The 17,912-nt window shown below is 48.0% G+C and overlaps 1 protein-coding gene across 1 annotated transcript in view; it reads right to left on the reverse strand.

Moving 5' to 3' along the window:
- UNC93A (unc-93 homolog A) overlaps window positions 1-17,912 on the reverse strand; it is a 41,150-nt gene that overhangs the window by 10,288 nt on the left and 12,950 nt on the right. The window contains exons 2-6 of the mRNA XM_010374076.2: window positions 12,862-12,999; window positions 11,171-11,352; window positions 9,963-10,192; window positions 8,159-8,284; window positions 2,100-2,314 (exon numbers count right to left, since the gene is read on the reverse strand). Of these exons, the coding sequence (XP_010372378.2) occupies window positions 2,100-2,314; window positions 8,159-8,284; window positions 9,963-10,192; window positions 11,171-11,352; window positions 12,862-12,966 (858 nt within the window). The 5' untranslated portion in view covers window positions 12,967-12,999. The remainder of the gene's footprint in view (window positions 1-2,099; window positions 2,315-8,158; window positions 8,285-9,962; window positions 10,193-11,170; window positions 11,353-12,861; window positions 13,000-17,912) is intronic.

A 17,912-nucleotide genomic window follows, 5' to 3' on the forward strand; every position in this document is an offset into this window, starting at 1 on the left:
TCACGGACGCTCCCAGGCCTCCCACACTCAAGCTGAAGCTGCAGTCGGGTGCTTTGAGCATCTGCTCTGAGATGGCAGACAGGCCAGTGTGGCCTACACCTTCCTCTAGGCTCTGTGGCTCCCATGCAGGAGAAAAGCTGGTGTTGGTACGAAAATCCTCTTTGGGGAAGAACTAAAAGGAGGCAGTTTGGACAACTCTGGACAAAATTTTTTCTCATATATTTCTTGCTATTTGCTGTGAAATGTGCATTATTTTATACGGAAGCCAATATACCCTGCCCTTGCTGGGGCCAATCATTGCCTGTGAGATCTAAAGAGAGTTTAAAAAAAAAAGAAAAAGAGAGAGAGAGAGAAAATGAAGAGGTTGCCCTGCCACCTCTTCCGGGGCCTCAGCAGCCCAGTAGCCGGCTGCACACGTACTCTCACACCCACTGCGCCACACTCCCCTCACGGGCAGCCTCGAGGGCGGGCACACAGAACAAAGGCTGAGACGAGTAGACCAGCCACAGCCACATCGGGGGTGACAAGGACAAGTCCAGTGGAGGAGAAGGAGGGGCTGTCCCCAAAATGCCAAGTGGACCTTTCTGTTATCCTATTTCTACTCTTTCAAGCCCCTAAGATTCTCCATCAAGGCTGTCCTAAAAGTAGCTTTGCCAGATAAAATTGAGGACACCCACTATTGCCTAGGCACACTCCCGGAGAGACATTTGTGGTTTATCTGAAATTCAAATTCTACCTGCGGAGGTGCTTTTTATCTCACTAAGTTGTCAGCCTTGCCTGGGAGGGATCTGGGGTGGGGACAGAGCAGGGAAGGCTCCTCTGGAAGGAGAGCCTCTGCCAGACACAGGCCCATGCTGGTCCGGCTCTGGCCACCAGCTCTCAACAGCTCCCAAGAGAGGCGTCTTTCTTTGCACACCCTGAGGTGGGGCACCGCCTCCCTCACCTTGAGGGGAGAAGGTGGGCTGAGCAGATGGAGCAGAAGCCTGGAGAGCCACATCGATTTTTAGATTGTGAAGCATGATTTGAAAACTAGAGGTGACAGGTGCAGTGGCTCACACCTGTAATCCCAGCACTTTGGGAGGCCGAGGCAGGCGGATCACCTGAGGTTGGGAGTTCGAGAACAGCCTGACCGACATGGAGAAATCCTGTCTCTACTAAAAATACAAATTACTCGGGCATGGTGGCATATGCCTGTAATCCCAACTACTTGGGAGGCTGAGGCAGGAGAATTTCTTGAACCTGGGAGGCAGAGGTTGCAGTGAGCCGAGATGGCACCATTGCACTCCAGCCTGGGCAACAAGAGCATTACTCCATCTCAAAAAAAGAAAAAGGGGCTGGCTGCGGTGGCTCAAGCCTGTAATCCCAGCACTTTGGGAGGCCGAGACGGGCGGATCACGAGGTCAGGAGATCGAGACCATCCTGGCTAACCCGGTGAAACCCCGTCTCTACTAAAAAAAAATACAAAAAACTAGCCAGACGAGGTGGCGGGCACCTGTAGTCCCAGCCACTTGGGAGGCTGAGGCAGGAGAATGGCATGAACCCGGGACGCGGAGCTTGCAGTGAGCCGAGATCCGGCCACTGCACTCCAGCCCAGGCGACAGAGGGACACTCCGTCTCAAAAAAAAAAAAAAAGGAAAGAAAAGAAAAGAAAAAGGAAAGAAAGAAAGAAAAAAAGAAAACTAGAGGGATAAGGAATTTCAGTGATATTCATGGACTTAATGCTTTTCCTATATGTAAACTCTAAAGTAAGAGTGCAGGGTGAGGCCCAGGCAGGGATAACATGAATGAGTGTCTGCGGGGTGAGTCAGCGGCAGCTGCCCATCCATTTGCTCTGGCTCCTTCCCCAGGAAGACACGGTTCAAGCAAGAAGTTCTCCCTTGAGACAAGAAGTGGACGCTCCTGTGAGTTGGAAGTTACTTGGAGGTCGAGACGTTGAATCAGAAACTCAGCTATGGTAGTACTGGGAACACAGGACCTCATTCCCCCCAGCCCCAGCCCTGGGCAGGTGACCTGACACACTGCAGTCCTGCAGGTACAGACACAGGTAAGGCATGATGCCATGCATGGCCTGAGCCACCGGCCCTCACTTTCATTCATACCCTTGTGTATTCGCTGGAGAGGAATCCTTGCTGCAATCCACTATACAGAGGCAGTAGAATTAAGAGGCACAGACGTTTATCTCTATATAGCTTGAAAGTCGACAGTAAAGTGGACCAGAAAGGTGGTGATTTCTTCTCTCCTTCACTTTCCCGTTGAACATCTTGTATGGGTTTGAGGAATGCAGCTATCGTCAGGACAGCCAGGACACCACTCCCTGAAAGGAAATAGCAAAGGCTTCAGCTTTACAGGGGCCCAGAGGCAGGGTGCCTGGCACAGATTTGCTTCAGTCGCGCATCCTCCTCTCGAGACGGCTAATTCAGATCCAGATTTCAGGTGACATTAGACACGGCACACTTAAGGATCTCAGGTGTCCAGTTGCACTTGATTGTGCTGATTCTCTGATTAGTTCACGACTTACTGGCTTTCACATGAAGCCTGCCACAATAGGTCAGTATTGTCCTCACCGGCATAAAATACAAAAAATTCCGGAGAGACCTCAGACATCTGAGTGTCCTTAACCATTGACTCTGCTTCTCATTCTAATCCCCAAAGCAATTTTTAACAGCAGCCAGCTTTTTATTGATTTTTAGGATAATGATTCCCACAAGGGTACCATTTGCTACACTTTTATTTCAAATAAACAATTTTGTGTAAAAGTCCTCCAATAGGAACTGGTTAAAGATATTAAGGGGTATCCCGACTGCGATGGAATGTTGTGCATTTGAAGAAAATAAAAAAGAAGCTCTTTGTACACAGATGGGGAAATCCCCATCATAAATGGTAAAAAGAGAAAAAACAACCAAGAGGCAGAACTTTGTGTAGAGTGCGCTACCACTTGAACTAAGTAAGAAAGGACGTAAAGACGTGCTTGTTTAAATGTGCATTAAATATGTCCAGTAAATAAAGCAGACATGGACTTTCTATGGGTGCAGAACTTGGTCTGAGGACGGCAGTGAGAGAGAGACTCCCTACTGCACGCCCTTTCACAGTGCAGTGGTTGCCCACCCAAAGGGGTTCATTCCAAGCCCCCAGTGGATGCCTGAAACCATGGGCAGTGTCAGACTACATGCACCATGTATTTTCACTCTGACAACAGAGACTGCTACTGAGAGACTATAGCCTAGGGAGCGTCTATGGTGCAGACATGCCAGACAGAGGGAAGGGTCACAGCCTGGGCGGGTGGGCAGGACAGCAAGAGATTTCACCACACTACTCAGAACAACTGCAACTTAAACCTTATGAATTATTTATTTCTGGAATTTTCCACTTAAGGTTCTCGGACTGCAGGTCACTGAAGCCACCCAAAATGAAATGGGGACAAGCAAGACTCCTGGATTTGCATTTTCAACTATATAAATGGGTTATCTATGCAAAAAATATTTTACTATTCATTTCATCCATGAGGAAACATCCTGTACTTTCTCATAATTCCAAAATGTGATGACTAAATCTCCATCATTTCTGTCCACCACTTTATTATCTGATCCACCTTAATTTCTGTCGATGGAGAACTGATGTTTATTTAGGTGTTGCTCACTTTATATAGAAGCCCTTTTGTTCCCTTAATGATTCTAAGTGCCTTCTGTGATATCGTTACATCTCCACTGTTTCTTTCCCACCTGGCAGTGGTCATGATACACAGTATTTGGGGTATCACAGATTGCTCAAGATTGGTGGCAATCCTTCCCTTCTCTCTGGGCCAGAATCTTTCAGATCGATTCATTTCTACCTCCAAGAGCTCAGACCCTGGCTCCTCTGAAGACGACGGGAATGATCTCATCTTACTGTGTCTGACCAACCTTATCTAGCGCTTTCTGTCTCTCTCAGCATCAGGGTCCTCGTGTGACCCATGCTTGCTGCAGCACGGTGCCCTGGCAGCTGAGCGTTCCTGAAACTGGGAGGTTTTGCAAAGCCAACTGTCTTCCAAGCTGTGTGCAGAAACAGTGGAATCCTAGCACCTGTCTCAAAAAGCACCATTGTTAACCCGGTTCCACCCAGAAATGCACAGATTTATTTCTAGGCTTTACTTTCTGTTATCTGACTACTTTCCATCTTGGCTAACCACATTCCCCTTCCCATGTCATGATAATTCCACATTCTCATGAACTTTGTGAAATTCCATATGAAAGCGGGACTCCTGTTGCCACGGTTGTTTCTGGGTCACCCTTCATTTTCCTCTGCGTTGTCCTGGCCACCATGCGGTCTGGCAGGTTGTCACGCCTGCACAGGAGGCCATAGGGTATTTACGATTGTCAGGGCCCCCTTCCAAGCCGACCCCCTGAGCTGACTGTGTGTAGACTATGTGGAAAAGGCACATTTTTCCTCCACTCACTGAAGGCAGCGCCTTCTCCACGATCTCGTCTTGTGGGCCAGGACTTCAGTGTCAAGCAGCCCAGTAGGACATGACCTCCAATCTCCCTGAAAGCCTCTTGGGAGGAGGAGAGGCAGGTCATGGACACAGAAGCCACACCCCTTTGTTCAGAATTATGTGTGTCCAGATGTCATGTGACTCAGAGCCTTCTGTGGGGCATGAATTGGGGGATACTGCACAGCTGTGTCCTAAATTCTAAAGAGAACGGCTCTTTGCAAGAAACTTGACTATGAGTGGAATGCTCAGAAACCTGGGAAAGTTACCCAGGGAGAGGGTGTTCTTGTTCTTTTAGGTCCATTTTTCTTTCTTGCTTTGTTTTTCTTTATGGTGACATGGCCTTGCTTTATAGAAAAGGACACAGATAGGGTCCTGCAGGACTGTTAAGATCACAATAGTAAGACCACTTCTTCATTGATATGTGTGTGATCTCTGCTATACGTAACTTCTAGACTTGGACTCCCTCAGGCTGTGGGATTCCATGACCCGAGAACTGTCTGTGATGCATAAATGGCTGGAGCTGTGACCAGAGAGCACCCTGGGGGTGCCCCTGCAGGGGAGGTGCTGCAGGTAGCAGCCACCTGCGGAGGACAGAGGGCAATGAAGGGCCTGGAAGCCATGGAGAAGCCTGTGCTGTTCCTCTACAGCAGGGGCCAGCAAACTATGGTCTGTGGGCCAAAGCCTGCCCAAGGCCTGCTTTTGAAAATAAAGTTTTATTGGCACGCAGGCACGCTCATTTGCTTACATGTGGTCTATGGCTTTTTCCCACTACAAAGACGATGTTGAGCAGTTGCAACAAGGACCATATGATCCTCAGAAAGATCTTTACATGTAGAAATATTTGCTGTCAGCCCTTCACAGAGGAAGGCTGCCAGCCCCTACTCCAAAATTCTATTGCTTTGTAGATAGGAGATGTCTTTGTTGGTGGCTGCATGACTGGAACTGGTGGACCTGGAAGGAGACCTGAGGGTCTTGACTCAGCTCAATGTCCCCGAGTCCCCCAGCCTCCCAGCTATGTAGAGGAGGTGGTGAGGGGAAGTGTGGGGGAAGCACAGCCTGGCTGGTCCCCGGGACCATGTTGATGGGAACGTAGGGGCCTGCAGGGAAAACATGACCACGATTCCAAGTCAGCAGAGCCTTGCAGACCAGAGCAAACCGTGGCTCCTCCTGACTTCCTGTCCACAACTTCCACTCACTTCTAAAACCCTCAATCTGGGCCTTGCACGCCAGCACCCTCCCCAGGTTGCTCTCCTGATGGATGTCAGTAGCCTCTCACTGGCTAAGAGCCTGGTCCAGCCTGCTCCCTGAGCCTCCTGGGGGCCCTGCCACACTCAACACTCTCAAAGCCCCTCCCCAGCTGACTCTGCAACCCTGGGTGTGCTCCAAGACCCTGGTTTGGTTTTCTGTCTCCTTCCAAGGCTCCAGCTGTCTGCCTGGCCCTCAGAGTTGCTGAACCAGGGGTCTGGCTGGACTCCCTTCTCCATAACAATTTTCTCTGCTTTTTGTCCCTAAGAACCTCATGCCTGTCACGATTCCAGTCACCACCTCAGAAGATGCCTCCGTGTCCACACTTTCATCAGCCTCTGGCCTGAGCCCTGCACAGCGTCAGACTGCCCATTGGACACTACGCAAGAGTCCCTCTGTGTCCTCAAGCCAGGTGTTCCCGGCCTGAGCTCATCTTCCTGTCAACCCCAGGACTGTCTTGCTCTTCCCCACACCATGTCCAACCCACACGGACCCTGCTGGCCTCTCTCTCAGCCCCTCCACCTCTGCCTCCCCCTCCCTGCTCCCTCCTCTGGACTCAGCACTCCGTCCTTAGTGGGTCTCTGCCCGCTGTCCCTCTGTACCTCTAAGTCATGCTGGCACAGGGTCTGTCTAGGAGGCAAGTCTGCACTTGTCCAGACCCTTTGGCACAACATCGAGGGCCACAGCTAGTCCTGTGCCCCATCTCTGTCCCTCCACCTTGTCCCCAGCCCTGAGGGCTCCTCCTGGACTTCTTGCCTCCAGGGCCCTCTGGCATCACTTCCCTGCCTGGCCAATCTTGCTCATTGTCCAGACTCGGTGTAGGGCCCACCAGCCCTTGGAGGCTTTCCTGAAACTTGGTGCTCCAGGGAGATGCGGCTGCAATTCAGCTGGGAACTGTGCTCAGAACACCGTCGGACTGAGTCTCGGTTAGTTGGGTGTGTGCCTGTTTCCTTCACTAGGCTCTCAGCTTACTAAAAGCGAGCTTCTAGTCATCAATGTCTGGACCAAGAAGGTCTAGCATGGCCTAGCACGGCTTCAGTATGCTTTGTCGACTTCTAGCGATTGCTTTACAAGTGCTCACTCAGAGCCTCTGATGTGGAAGTGGCCTGAGGGGACCTGAGGGGTGGTGCCGCACATCATCTCAGCACAAGGAAAAGCTCTACAGTGCACACGAACCCTCCTCACCTATGACCCTGGCAGAGTGCGGGACTTGGTGCTCCCAGAGCTCACAGGTACCAGACCTTTGATCTTTAAGAAGGACCCATTCCAAGGACTTTATGAATGCCCAAATCCAAGAATGACAAAGAATATATATACATATATACAAATACATATGTATGTGTGTATATACGTACATATATATATATATATACACACTTTTTTTTTTTTTTTGAGACAGAGTCTTGCTCTGTTGCCTAGGCTAGAGTGCAACAGTATGATCTCAGCTCACTGCAACCTCCTCCTCCCGGGTTCAAGCAATTCTCCTGCCTCAGCCTCCTGACTAGCTGGGATAACAGGTGCATGCCACCATGCTCACTCAGCTAAATTTTGTGTTTTTAGTGCAAATGGGGTTTCACCATATTGGCCAGGCTGGTCTCGAACTCCTGACCTCAAGTGATCTGCCCACCTCAGCCTCCAAAAGTGCTGAGATTACAGGTGTGAGCCACCGCGCCTGGCCAAAAAAGAATATATTTAAATTCTTTACAAAATGGTTTTTAAAACTCTCTAAATGTGTCCCCTTCAAAGTTGTAATAAACCTTTCACTATAACACTAAAGTCACATATGAAACTATTAACATAACTTTCTCTATTAAAATGAACTTCTAAGAACGAGCCTCGTCATGATAATTAACTTCCTCTGGGCAGCCGTTTCACCATGAACTTGCAATGTCTCCAGCTAAGGTGCATCCAGCACTTGGGAGCACTCGCCCCTCTAGCCTTTCCACAGAAGGTACTCAGTACATTTCTCAGAAAAAAAAAAAAAAAAAGGTAGTTTATAGCAATCGTGGATGGTCAGGGTCCCTTGGCCACAGCTGAAACACAAACAGTCAATCCCAGTGCCCTAGCCGGCCACCAAGCTGTCTGTTGTAGTAGCCGCCAGCCCCCTGTACTGCTGGGCACTTGCAGTGTGGCCGGGAGACTCAGGAACTGAGATTTTAATCAGTTAAGATGTAAACAACCACAGTGGTTAATGGCTACTGGGTTGGGCTCTGGAGATGTATAACAATCTCATCACCCCAGGATCCTCTGTTAGACAGCACGGGTGTACTGCCTTTAATTCATAAGAACGCTGCCTGCATGGAATCCAGACCAATACATTTTGCAAGGATGTTTCAGAAGAAGGGAGATTCCTTCTACACTGGGGGAGATGGTCTTTGTCAGCCCAGGAAGGAGGCTTGGTTCAGCTTTGCTGGGGACCCTGCCCTGGGCTGGTGGAGCACGTACCGGTATAGATGCCCAGCAGGGTGTAGACCAGCTGCTGGGAGGGCCTCTGGGTGCTGTTGGTGGTTGCGGTGGCCATCAAGCAGTCACTGGCCCCACAGGACATGAGCTGCTCTTCTGGGAGGGCCTCTGTGAAGTCAGAGCAGATGGGAGGCATGAGATGACTGCAAATGTGATGAGATGTAGGTTCTTGAGGAATGAAAGTGATAGTGGAAAGGATGAACACCCGGGGGAGGCATCACTACAGGTCACGTGGAAAGACCCAGTGTGTCAAAATAGATTTACCCCTAGGCACATGACCCTAGACTCCATTTAAGACACTTTGGGAGGTGGAAAATCCTATTAGTGTTCCGCAAAGATTCAGGGAAGCATAAACTTGGAAAAGTGCTGCTTACTTGTTATACTACTTTTCTGACACAATTAAAATTTTTCAAGTTTTCAAAACTAGTCAAAAAGAAAAAAGTACATGAGATTGGGCGCCATGAATGCTGGATTCTCTTTCAGATTCATCTGTTACCAACTCCATGACTTTGGGGAGGTGATTTCACAACTTTTCTGTTTTTGAAAACTAATATTAGTTCTGCGATCTCTTAAAAGAATAGAATTTGAATTAGCAATGACTCTCAGTCAGAACTCCTGTCAGAATCTCTGGAGAAGAGAAAGATGTTGTGGGAGAAAGAATATTCAGTGTTTTTATTGTTTTAATAACACAAATTATGTAACAGACAGCTTCACAAAATCTTCTAGGTAGGTGAGATGTACAGCTGATAAGAGAAGGCACAAGAAGGTGGAGAAACACACGACACCCTCCAAATTCCTCCGGCCCCAGATTCTGTGTCCTGTGCTCACTTGGAGAACTAACTCACCTGCAGAAATGTCTTCAAAACAAAAGCCTGTTCCTCCACTTCACTGGCCATGATATGCAGACTGAGCTTTACCCCAAGTTTCTGTTTCATTGTTGCTGACACCAACAGCAATAATGAATAAAAATTGCTATGCATCAACTTTACAGCTTCCCTTCTTCAAATGCACTTAGCACACATGACAATCACATGAGAAAAAAGGAGAGGCATTTTGGCTACAGAGTTTCCCAAGGGTGGGATTTTTTATGGGATAGCAAGATGGAGAACCTTGATGAAGTGATAGAAATAGTCGTGATACTAGTCAGGAGGGCTGGATTGGTTTTTACCCCGTTGGGTAAGGTTTCCTCTAAGCATGAAAGAGATGTCCTATGCCCTGTGCTTAAAGCCTCAACATAGGCACCAAGGGCGTGGGCACAAATGAGATATGCTCTTTATATTTATACCAGGGCAAAGTCGGGTAGAGACAGAGGAGCCAGGGCATCAGCCCATCCTATGTCCACGTCCGTCATGGGATGAGGGGCCTGTCATGCAACATTTGAAAATCTGGTCAGTGTATCAAGTCACAAGGAAAAGACATCAGGCAACCCCGTCCTTAGTCTAACAAGGATGGTTGTGAAGTTGTGACTCCATGAACCTAAATTCTACTGGCGTGGCCCTTAGTTTCCCCATGGCACCCTCTCCCAAGGGCTGCCCTGCCCCTGCGGAGGCATCTATGGAAGACATAGATCTTCTTCAGTCCCACCCAACTGTCCAGAAGAGAGCAGGTAACAGGCAACTCTGAAGCACAGGCAGGTTGAGAATCTCACCTGTGGGGCCTGACTCACCTGCTCAAGTTACAGAATCAAGGCACGTATACAACTGAAATCAGGAACCCTCTCCCCCAGCGGCCATCACTGAAACCGCTGCTCCACTTGGAGACAACTGCTTGCCCCTTTTCCTTTTACCTTGGCTGGGAGTCTGGCCAAATACCAGCGATGAGATCAGGTTGCCCCACACACCAGATGACTGGAATACAAGGAAGAAGATGCCGAAATACTGGTTCACCACGTCTTTGCCGCGTTTTCCCGCCTTCTTTGCATGCATGTTTCCCACGATCGTGAGGTATGTGCTCTGTGCAGACCACAGCGGGGCGGCCCCAAGCCCTAGCAGTATGGAGGTGGGGATCAAAGTGTACCTGTGGGTAAAAGGCAGACCCACAGCACCGCCTGTGACAGGAGACACAAGCCCATCGCACCCGTGTCCCTGTGGTTCTTTAGTCTATCTGGGAGAAGGAAACGCCGCCTGGCCCATTGCAAGCACGGTAATGGGTGTTGCTGGTTGGATGGATGGATTCACCATTAGACTCAGATAAATGAGCAAAATCAGTGCATTTTCCAGCTCAGATTGATTTGCAAAAGTGAAATTGAAGGCGACTGAGGCTCCTTGTATTGGATGCGACCACAAACAACACGATGAGGAGCACAAGGAAGGCCAAGGGACAGCCCCAGTTAAAAAGACCAAGTGACCAGCTCGGGCCTTGGCGGCGGGGTGCTGTGTGAGACTCTGCAGCTACTGGAAAAAAGGACATGCAGCCGTCATCAGCAGCACATCCTGGGTCACAACCAGCATCCCTGGAAGATGCTCCATGGCTGTGTTCCTGGGGCCTGGGGTGCAGCCCAAAGCGCTCAGAGCTTGGTCTCTGTGGTCCATCTCACCAGGGAGCAGGGTGGCCTCCCATCCCTGTGACCTGCCCTGGCCATACCCACCTCCTAATGGTGGGCGAGGTGCAGCTTTTGATCCATTGGTGACATCTGCCTAGGTGCCCACGAGACCCACCCTCTGCATTGGAGTTATAGTCCCCTGTGTTACTGGAACCCTCGCCCAGCCAGGGGAGCTGAGGATCAGGATGGATCCCAGGGAGAGGCCAGCATCAGAGATTGGGAGGAGGAGATGGAAGCAGTGGGGGGCACAGAGGAGCCTTGGTGAGAAGACAGTAAGGAAGCCCAGCACCGTCTGTCACCAAAGCGAGGCGGGGGTGCAGGGGCAGCAGAGCTCATTTTAAAATGCCTGCAGTGAACAGTAATCAGGTGCAAATGCAAGTCGTGTGCAGAGTGAACATCCCTAGCGTGGGGAACGGCCGGGGCGGGGTGGGCAGGGGGTGGGGGCTGCGTACCAGCTGGCGAAAAAGTTGCCCACGGAGAAGGCCACGTAGCCACACATGGAGAGGATGATGGTCCCCTTGCAGCCCAGCCTCTCAATGAGGAGCGGTGGGAGGAACATGGAGGACAGGAGCATGCCTCCGTAGAGGGTGCTAAGTGCTGTCACACCCAGGCCCTCCTCGCTGTACAGGCTGCTCTGTGGGAACAAAGCCAGCCCTGTCAGAGCACGGGATGGACACAGTGGGATGAGGCACCAGCAGGTCCTCAGTGTCGCCCAGGCTGGAGGCTGCCACAGCTCCCAGGAACCACCAGCCACACGCTTGCTGCCCTGGGAGCCTCCTCTGCAGCTGGTGGGAGGAAAGTGCAGGTGAATTTGGAATAAAGCAGTTAGTGTGTCTAAACATCAGGGAGGGAAGGCCCGGCACCCCTGTGAGTGCTTGTGCTGAGGCTGGATGGCTGTGAGAGCTGCTCACGCCTCTGTGGACGCCTGCCTGAATCTCAGCTGAGAACAGGACAGTGTGGCAAGACGGGGCTGGAGACTCTGCCAGAACTGGTCTGTGAGGGGCCTGCATGCTCCCGGGGAATGGAAGGGGTCCTTCAGCCCATGGGGAGGCCCCAAGGATACGAAGCAGGTGAGTGCGCATGAATGATTTCTTCCTTCAACAAATATCCATCGCCCACCTCTGAGTGCCTGTCACTGTCTGAGGTTCGAGGATGGACCAGAGATGTGGCCTTTGTGTCCTGGAAACTGCAGGCTGCTGCCACTGGTGGAGATGACATGGGCAGGCACACGCAGCCATGAGGGTGCTGGTGCCGCACCCCAACCTGGGCTCCAGTGACCTCCAAGATGAGAGTTGAATGAGAACTTGGAGGCCTGCAGCCAGAAAGGGTGAGAGGAGGTGGCAGCTGCAGGGGAGGTGCCACAAAAGAGTGTCCTTGGTCCTTGGATGAGGGGACCTAGTCCAGACCAGGGTGAGGACTCATAAGAACTCTCTGGCTTGAGGCCCTGTCTTCTCACTGGGGCTGCTTATCTCTGAGGAGGGAGCCTGGGGATGCATGTGCCTTGTTGGGGCCTGAGAGCGAAGCCAACCGCATGGAAGTCTTGGGATTCTTGGAGAGAGGTGGCCTCAGCTCCTACGCATGCTGGGGCACAGTCATTCCTGAGTCACTTCTATCTGAACACTCTGTGTTGCTCACGCCAGTCCTGACTAGCAGAGACAGCTGTCCCGGAGAGCATGATGTAAGGAGCTCAAAATATAGAGACCATGTTGTCAAAGTTCACAGTTTTGCTTAGAGTAAGCTTGGAATCTATAAGGTCTAGTGATATTTGATAAATTCACTTGGCTGCCCCTAACCACAAAGCCAAGGGCATGCAATCATATTCACAGTGACTTTTCCCATGTCTCCTTTTAACCACCCAAAGGCAAAGAATGTCCCAACAAATCACGATCCCAAGACCCCTGCTGTCCAGAGCTCTCTAAGAGCAACGCACACCTCATTGTTGTCCAATCCTATTGAGACGTGAGTGGGAACTGCTCACTGGAGGACTGCATCTGAGAACCACTGTTTGTTTTAGAGGATTTGGTGTGGAGTGAAAAAGAAATACCAGGTGAATTAGATTTTTCAAATTTCCAATTCATTATTGTCTGTGACCACGGGGATTCTTGGAGGCCAAGAAGTTCAGGTAACTTGACTGTACACATACCTGCAGGTTCTGCAGACCTCCATAGGCTGTAAAGAGAAGCAGGAACCCAAAGGAAACAACAAGGACATTCCTTAGACTTCTGTCCATCGTGCTGGCTGAAAACATCAATCATCAGTGGACATGTACATTTGTAGCTCCCTAAAAGAAACCAATTGAGGCACAGGAAAAACAGTCAGTACCAAGAAGTCCCATTCTCTCTTTCATCTGAGCTAGAGGTGAAATGTTAGAGGTGTGTTAGTCATTAAACCTGTCACTCGTTAATGAACTCGGTTATCACTGACCCCATGAAGCACAAGGGAGCGCTGCTACTCATTCACCTTCTCTGTGATCCGCAACATCCACTTTCTATGGGGCAAAAGATCATGACTCTTACCAGCCTCTAGGTAATGGTGCTTTTTTCCTGTTAAATTCTAATAGACATGGTCCAGATGGTAAAGTCATACATTTCACTTTTTACACGTGTATAGAATAGAACCTTTCACAGTACAAGAAACTGTCAGAAATTGTCAGTGGTACAGAATGTGAACTTCAGTCTTAAAGAACAAGGCATAAATGTCAACTTCAAGATACATAGTTCAACTTCTGAAGAAGCGCTAATGTGATTATAAGATCCTAGGGCCAAAGTCTTCGTATTGCAAAGACTGTATGGTTTCACAACACCATACAGCAATTATTAAAAGAAAAAAAGACTTACATGAGGATAAGGGAGGAGACCACTCTTCATATCGTCTTATGCTCAATTTCTGCCTCCAAAGAAAGAAGTAAAACCTAAAGGCAGAAATGAAATCCACAGGCAGACAGCCCGGCGCCACACCCTGGGCCTGGTAGTTGAAGATTGACCCCTGACCTAATTGGTTATGTTATCTATAGATTACAGGCATTGCATAGAAATGCACTATGAAAATCCCTATCCTGTTTTGCTCCGATCTAATTACCGGTGCATGCAGCCCCCAGTCACGTACCCCCTGTTTGCTCAATCGATCACAACCCTCTCACACACACCCCCTTAGAGTTGTGAGCCCTTAAAAGGACAGGAATTGCTCATTCGAGGAGCTCGGCTCTTGGGACAGGAGTCTTGCCGATGCCCCCAGCTGAATAAACCCCTTCCTTCTTTAACTCGGTGTCCGAGGAGTTTTGTCTGTGGCTTGTCCTGCTACATTTCTTGGTTCCCTGACTGGGAAGTGAGGTGAATGGTAGATGATCAAGGCAGCTCAAGCTGGAACATCCCTGCGGGGGACTCCAACCAGCCCAAGTGACGCGGATCCTGAGAGCGCTCCCCGGTAGGCATTTGCCCCAGTGGGACACCTCGCCAGAGCAGTATGTGGCAGGCCCCCGTGGAGGATCAACGTAGTGGCTGAACACTGGGAAGGAACAGGCACTTGGAGTCTGGACATCTAAAACTTGGTAAGACTAGTCTTTGAAACTTGCCCACTCCATTTGAGTGGAAGCGTGGCCTGATCACCTACAGCGTGCCTTTATCGGCGCTTTGGTTTTGGTTTTGATTTGGTTTGAACTGCTTGACAGGGTTGGTCTTGGGAACTTGCCTACTCCATTTGAGTGGAAGTGTGGCCTGATCACCCACGGTGTGCCTGTACCGGCATTTGGTTTTTGTTTTTGACTTGACTTGGATTGCTTGATACTTTGGTTTTGGTTTTGACCTGGCTTGGATTTCTTGATACTCTGATTTTGGTTTTGATTTTGGTTTGGTGTAAACTACAAAAGTGTGTGTATGCCCTTTTTACCCATTCTTTGTTTTGTGGTATGTGTGTGGTGTGAGCGTGGTGTTTTGTCTAGAGGAAACATGGGTGAGGCACAAAGTAAGCCCACCCCACAAGGAACTATGTTGAATATTTTCAAGAAAAGGATTTAAGGGAGAATGTGGAGTACTATGACACCAGGAAAACTTAAAACTTTGTGTAAGATAGACTGGCCAGCATTAGAGGTAGGTTGACCATTAGAAGGAAGCCTGGACAGGTCCTTTGTTTCAAAGGTATGGCACAAGGCAACCTGTAAGCCAGGGAACCCAGACCAGCTTGTTTTAGATCCCCTGCCCCTAACACACGGTGGCTGAGAGATCAGCAGCATAACTGGCTGGCAGAGGCAAGGAGAGACCAGCAAAGAGAGAGAAAGCAAAGAGACAGAAAGGAAAAGAGGCAAAGAGAGAGAGAGATGAAGAGACAGAGAAGAAGAGACAGACAAAGAGGGAGTCAAGGAGAGAGAGAGAGAGAAAGACAGAGGCAGAGAGAGAGAGGAAGAGACAGAGGCAAAAGGAAAGTCAAAGAGAGAGAGACAAAGTCAGAGAGAGAGAGAGAGAGAAAGAAAGAAAGAAAGAAAGAAAGAAAGAAAGAAAGAAAGAAAGAAAGAAAGAAAGAAAGAAAGAAAGAAAGAGATATACAAGTAGTTAAGAAAAAAAAAGTGTACCCTATTCCTTTAAAAGCCATCTATACCAATTCTACATTGGACAAAACAAGGTCTTATTAATAGCAAAGGATAATTAAAATCCCAACCTTACAAGGTTTTCAATAAAAGTAAAGTTTGCTGAAAGTTAACAGTGTAACATGCATTACAGTAATTCTATTCTTGTGGCCTTTAAATAGTCTAGTCCACAGACACACACACACAAAGTTTCGTTTTGGAAAAAAAAAGATTATCATCTTCGGAAAAAAAAGGGAAAAAAGAGGGGGCCGGAATTTATATAGAAAGAGTGTTACATGGTAAATTCTTGTCCTGAAATAAATTAACTGGTTGTTTAAAGAAAGAAATGTTTGTAATAAGTCAGAAAGTTAAGGCATGTCAAAAAATTGCCTGTAAAAATCGTGAGAGAAAAAAATGATATAAAAAAGTGTTAAAAAAAGAATGTATGTAAAAAATGTTGTATCATTTAAAAGTAACTAGGCTTCCTGAATGTAAAACTATAAAAAAAAAAAAAAACAGCTTATGTGTAAGGGGTATAAGAAAAGCAAAATATACCTTTGGTAAAAAGATTGTAAGGAGGCACAAGAATGTGCATTTTTACCTTCATAAAAAGTTAAAAAAAATTATTGTTTTGAAGGTTTAAGCAAGTTTTAAAATGTTAATTGGAAAGAACATTCTGTGTATAAACATATTAGCTAAAGTTAAAGAAGTATCATCCGGCCGGGCGTGGTGGCTCAAGCCTGTAATCCCTTTGTGAGGCCGAGACGGGTGGATCACGAGGTCAGGAGATTGAGACCATCCTGGCTAACACGGTGAAACCCCGTCTCTACTAAAAAATACCAAAAACTAGCCGGGCGAGGTGGCGGGCGCCTGTAGTCCCAGCTACTCGGGAGGCTGAGGCAGGAGAATGGCGTGAACCCGGGAGGCGGAGCTTGCAGTGAGCTGAGATCCAGCCACTGCACTCCAGCCCAGGTGACGGAGCGAAAAAAAAAAAAGAAGTATCATCCAATTTTTCTGTGAACTGGACATTAAAGTAAAAGCATAACAGGTTTTTCTTAAAGCACCAAGCTGCTCTTTAGCAAAAATTATAAAAGGTTAAAATGAGTTTATAAAATCTTACCTTATGGTCAAACATTAAAAATTAAGTAAATATGTCTACAAGGTTTTATTAAAATTAGGTTTAACATTAATAACACACTAATATAAAGATAAAATTTAGCTTATCTGGTATAAAAATCATACGAGAAGCATTGTTAAAAGTAAAATGGTACTTGGCTTTCTTTGGTTTAAAAACTAATAAAAACAGGTGCTAAAGGAAATTTCTCAGTAAAAAGGCACTAAGGACTATAAAGTTCACTGCCAAGGTCCCCACATTTAAAAGAAAAGATCAATTTCTAAAAATTATATACTTGGTTTTTCTTCCACTTTCCTTTCTCTCACACACACACACACACACACACACACACACACACAAAAAAAAAAAAAAAAAAAAAAAAAAAAAACTAGTCTTTAGCCCATGTACCACCCCGAGAATTTCCAGTAAACCAGCACCAGCCTGAAAATCACGTTCTCATCGAAAGGTGGAAAGAAGAAAAACTTGAGCCAGCCTGGGAAGGACCCTACCTTGTGCTGCTAACCACCAAGACTGCTGTTCACACAGCAAAAAAGGGATGGACTCATCACACCCGAGTCAAGAAAGCGCCACCCCCTCCAGAGTCATGGGCCATAGTCCCAAGGGAAAACCCTACCAAACTGAAGCTAGGAAAAATTTAACTCTTTTAATCTATTCTATTACTCTTTCTTCTTTCCTTGTTCTATTGCTGAGCATCTAGTTATTAATATAACCAGAAGCGCCACCGCCTCCAGAGTCGTGGGCCATAGTCCCAGGGTAAAACCCTACCAAACTAAAGCTAAGAAAAATTTAACTCTTTTAATCTGTTCTATTACTCTTTCTTCCTTCCTTGTTCTATTGCTGGCCATCTAGTTATTAATATAACAAAGTCAATTTTGCCTCAAACTATTGCATTTAATGCTTGCCTTGTTATACCCTGTGAGGACCTGCCAAGTCAAAGACAGCTTTCTACTTCAGAAAAGCACTTCTGTCCCTCCTGACTTTCCTCAGACTAGGCATTAGTAAAGTAGGACGATTTAATCCGAGGACATTTCAATAAAGACCCCAATGCCAACCAGAAGTGTTGCCCCCGATGTAGAGTTTTCATGCCATAGTTGGTCCAACATTCTGTGGACCACTAAAGAGCAAGGATGGACTACCCCAACTGGTTTTTGTAATTTCCCTAAAACCATACATTCATTTTACTAGAGGATCATAGAAGTTAAAGACTTAAAACAAGGCCAGGTGCGGTGGCTCAAGCCTGTAATCCCAGCACTTTGGGAGGCCGAGACGGGTGGATCACGAGGTCAGGAGATCGAGGCCATCCTGGCTAACACGGTGAAACCCCGTCTCTACTAAAAAATACAAAAATCTAGCCGGGCGAGGTGGCGGGCGCCTGTAGTCCCAGCTACTCCGGAGGCTGAGGCAGGAGAATGGCCTGAACCCGGGAGGCGGAGCTTGCAGTGAGCTGAGATCCGGCCACTGCACTCTAGCCTGGGCGACAGAGCGAGACTCCGTCTCAAAA

This window comes from Rhinopithecus roxellana, chromosome 4, assembly GCF_007565055.1.
Source record: "Rhinopithecus roxellana isolate Shanxi Qingling chromosome 4, ASM756505v1, whole genome shotgun sequence".
In the NCBI taxonomy this organism is placed as follows: Eukaryota; Metazoa; Chordata; class Mammalia; order Primates; family Cercopithecidae; genus Rhinopithecus; species Rhinopithecus roxellana.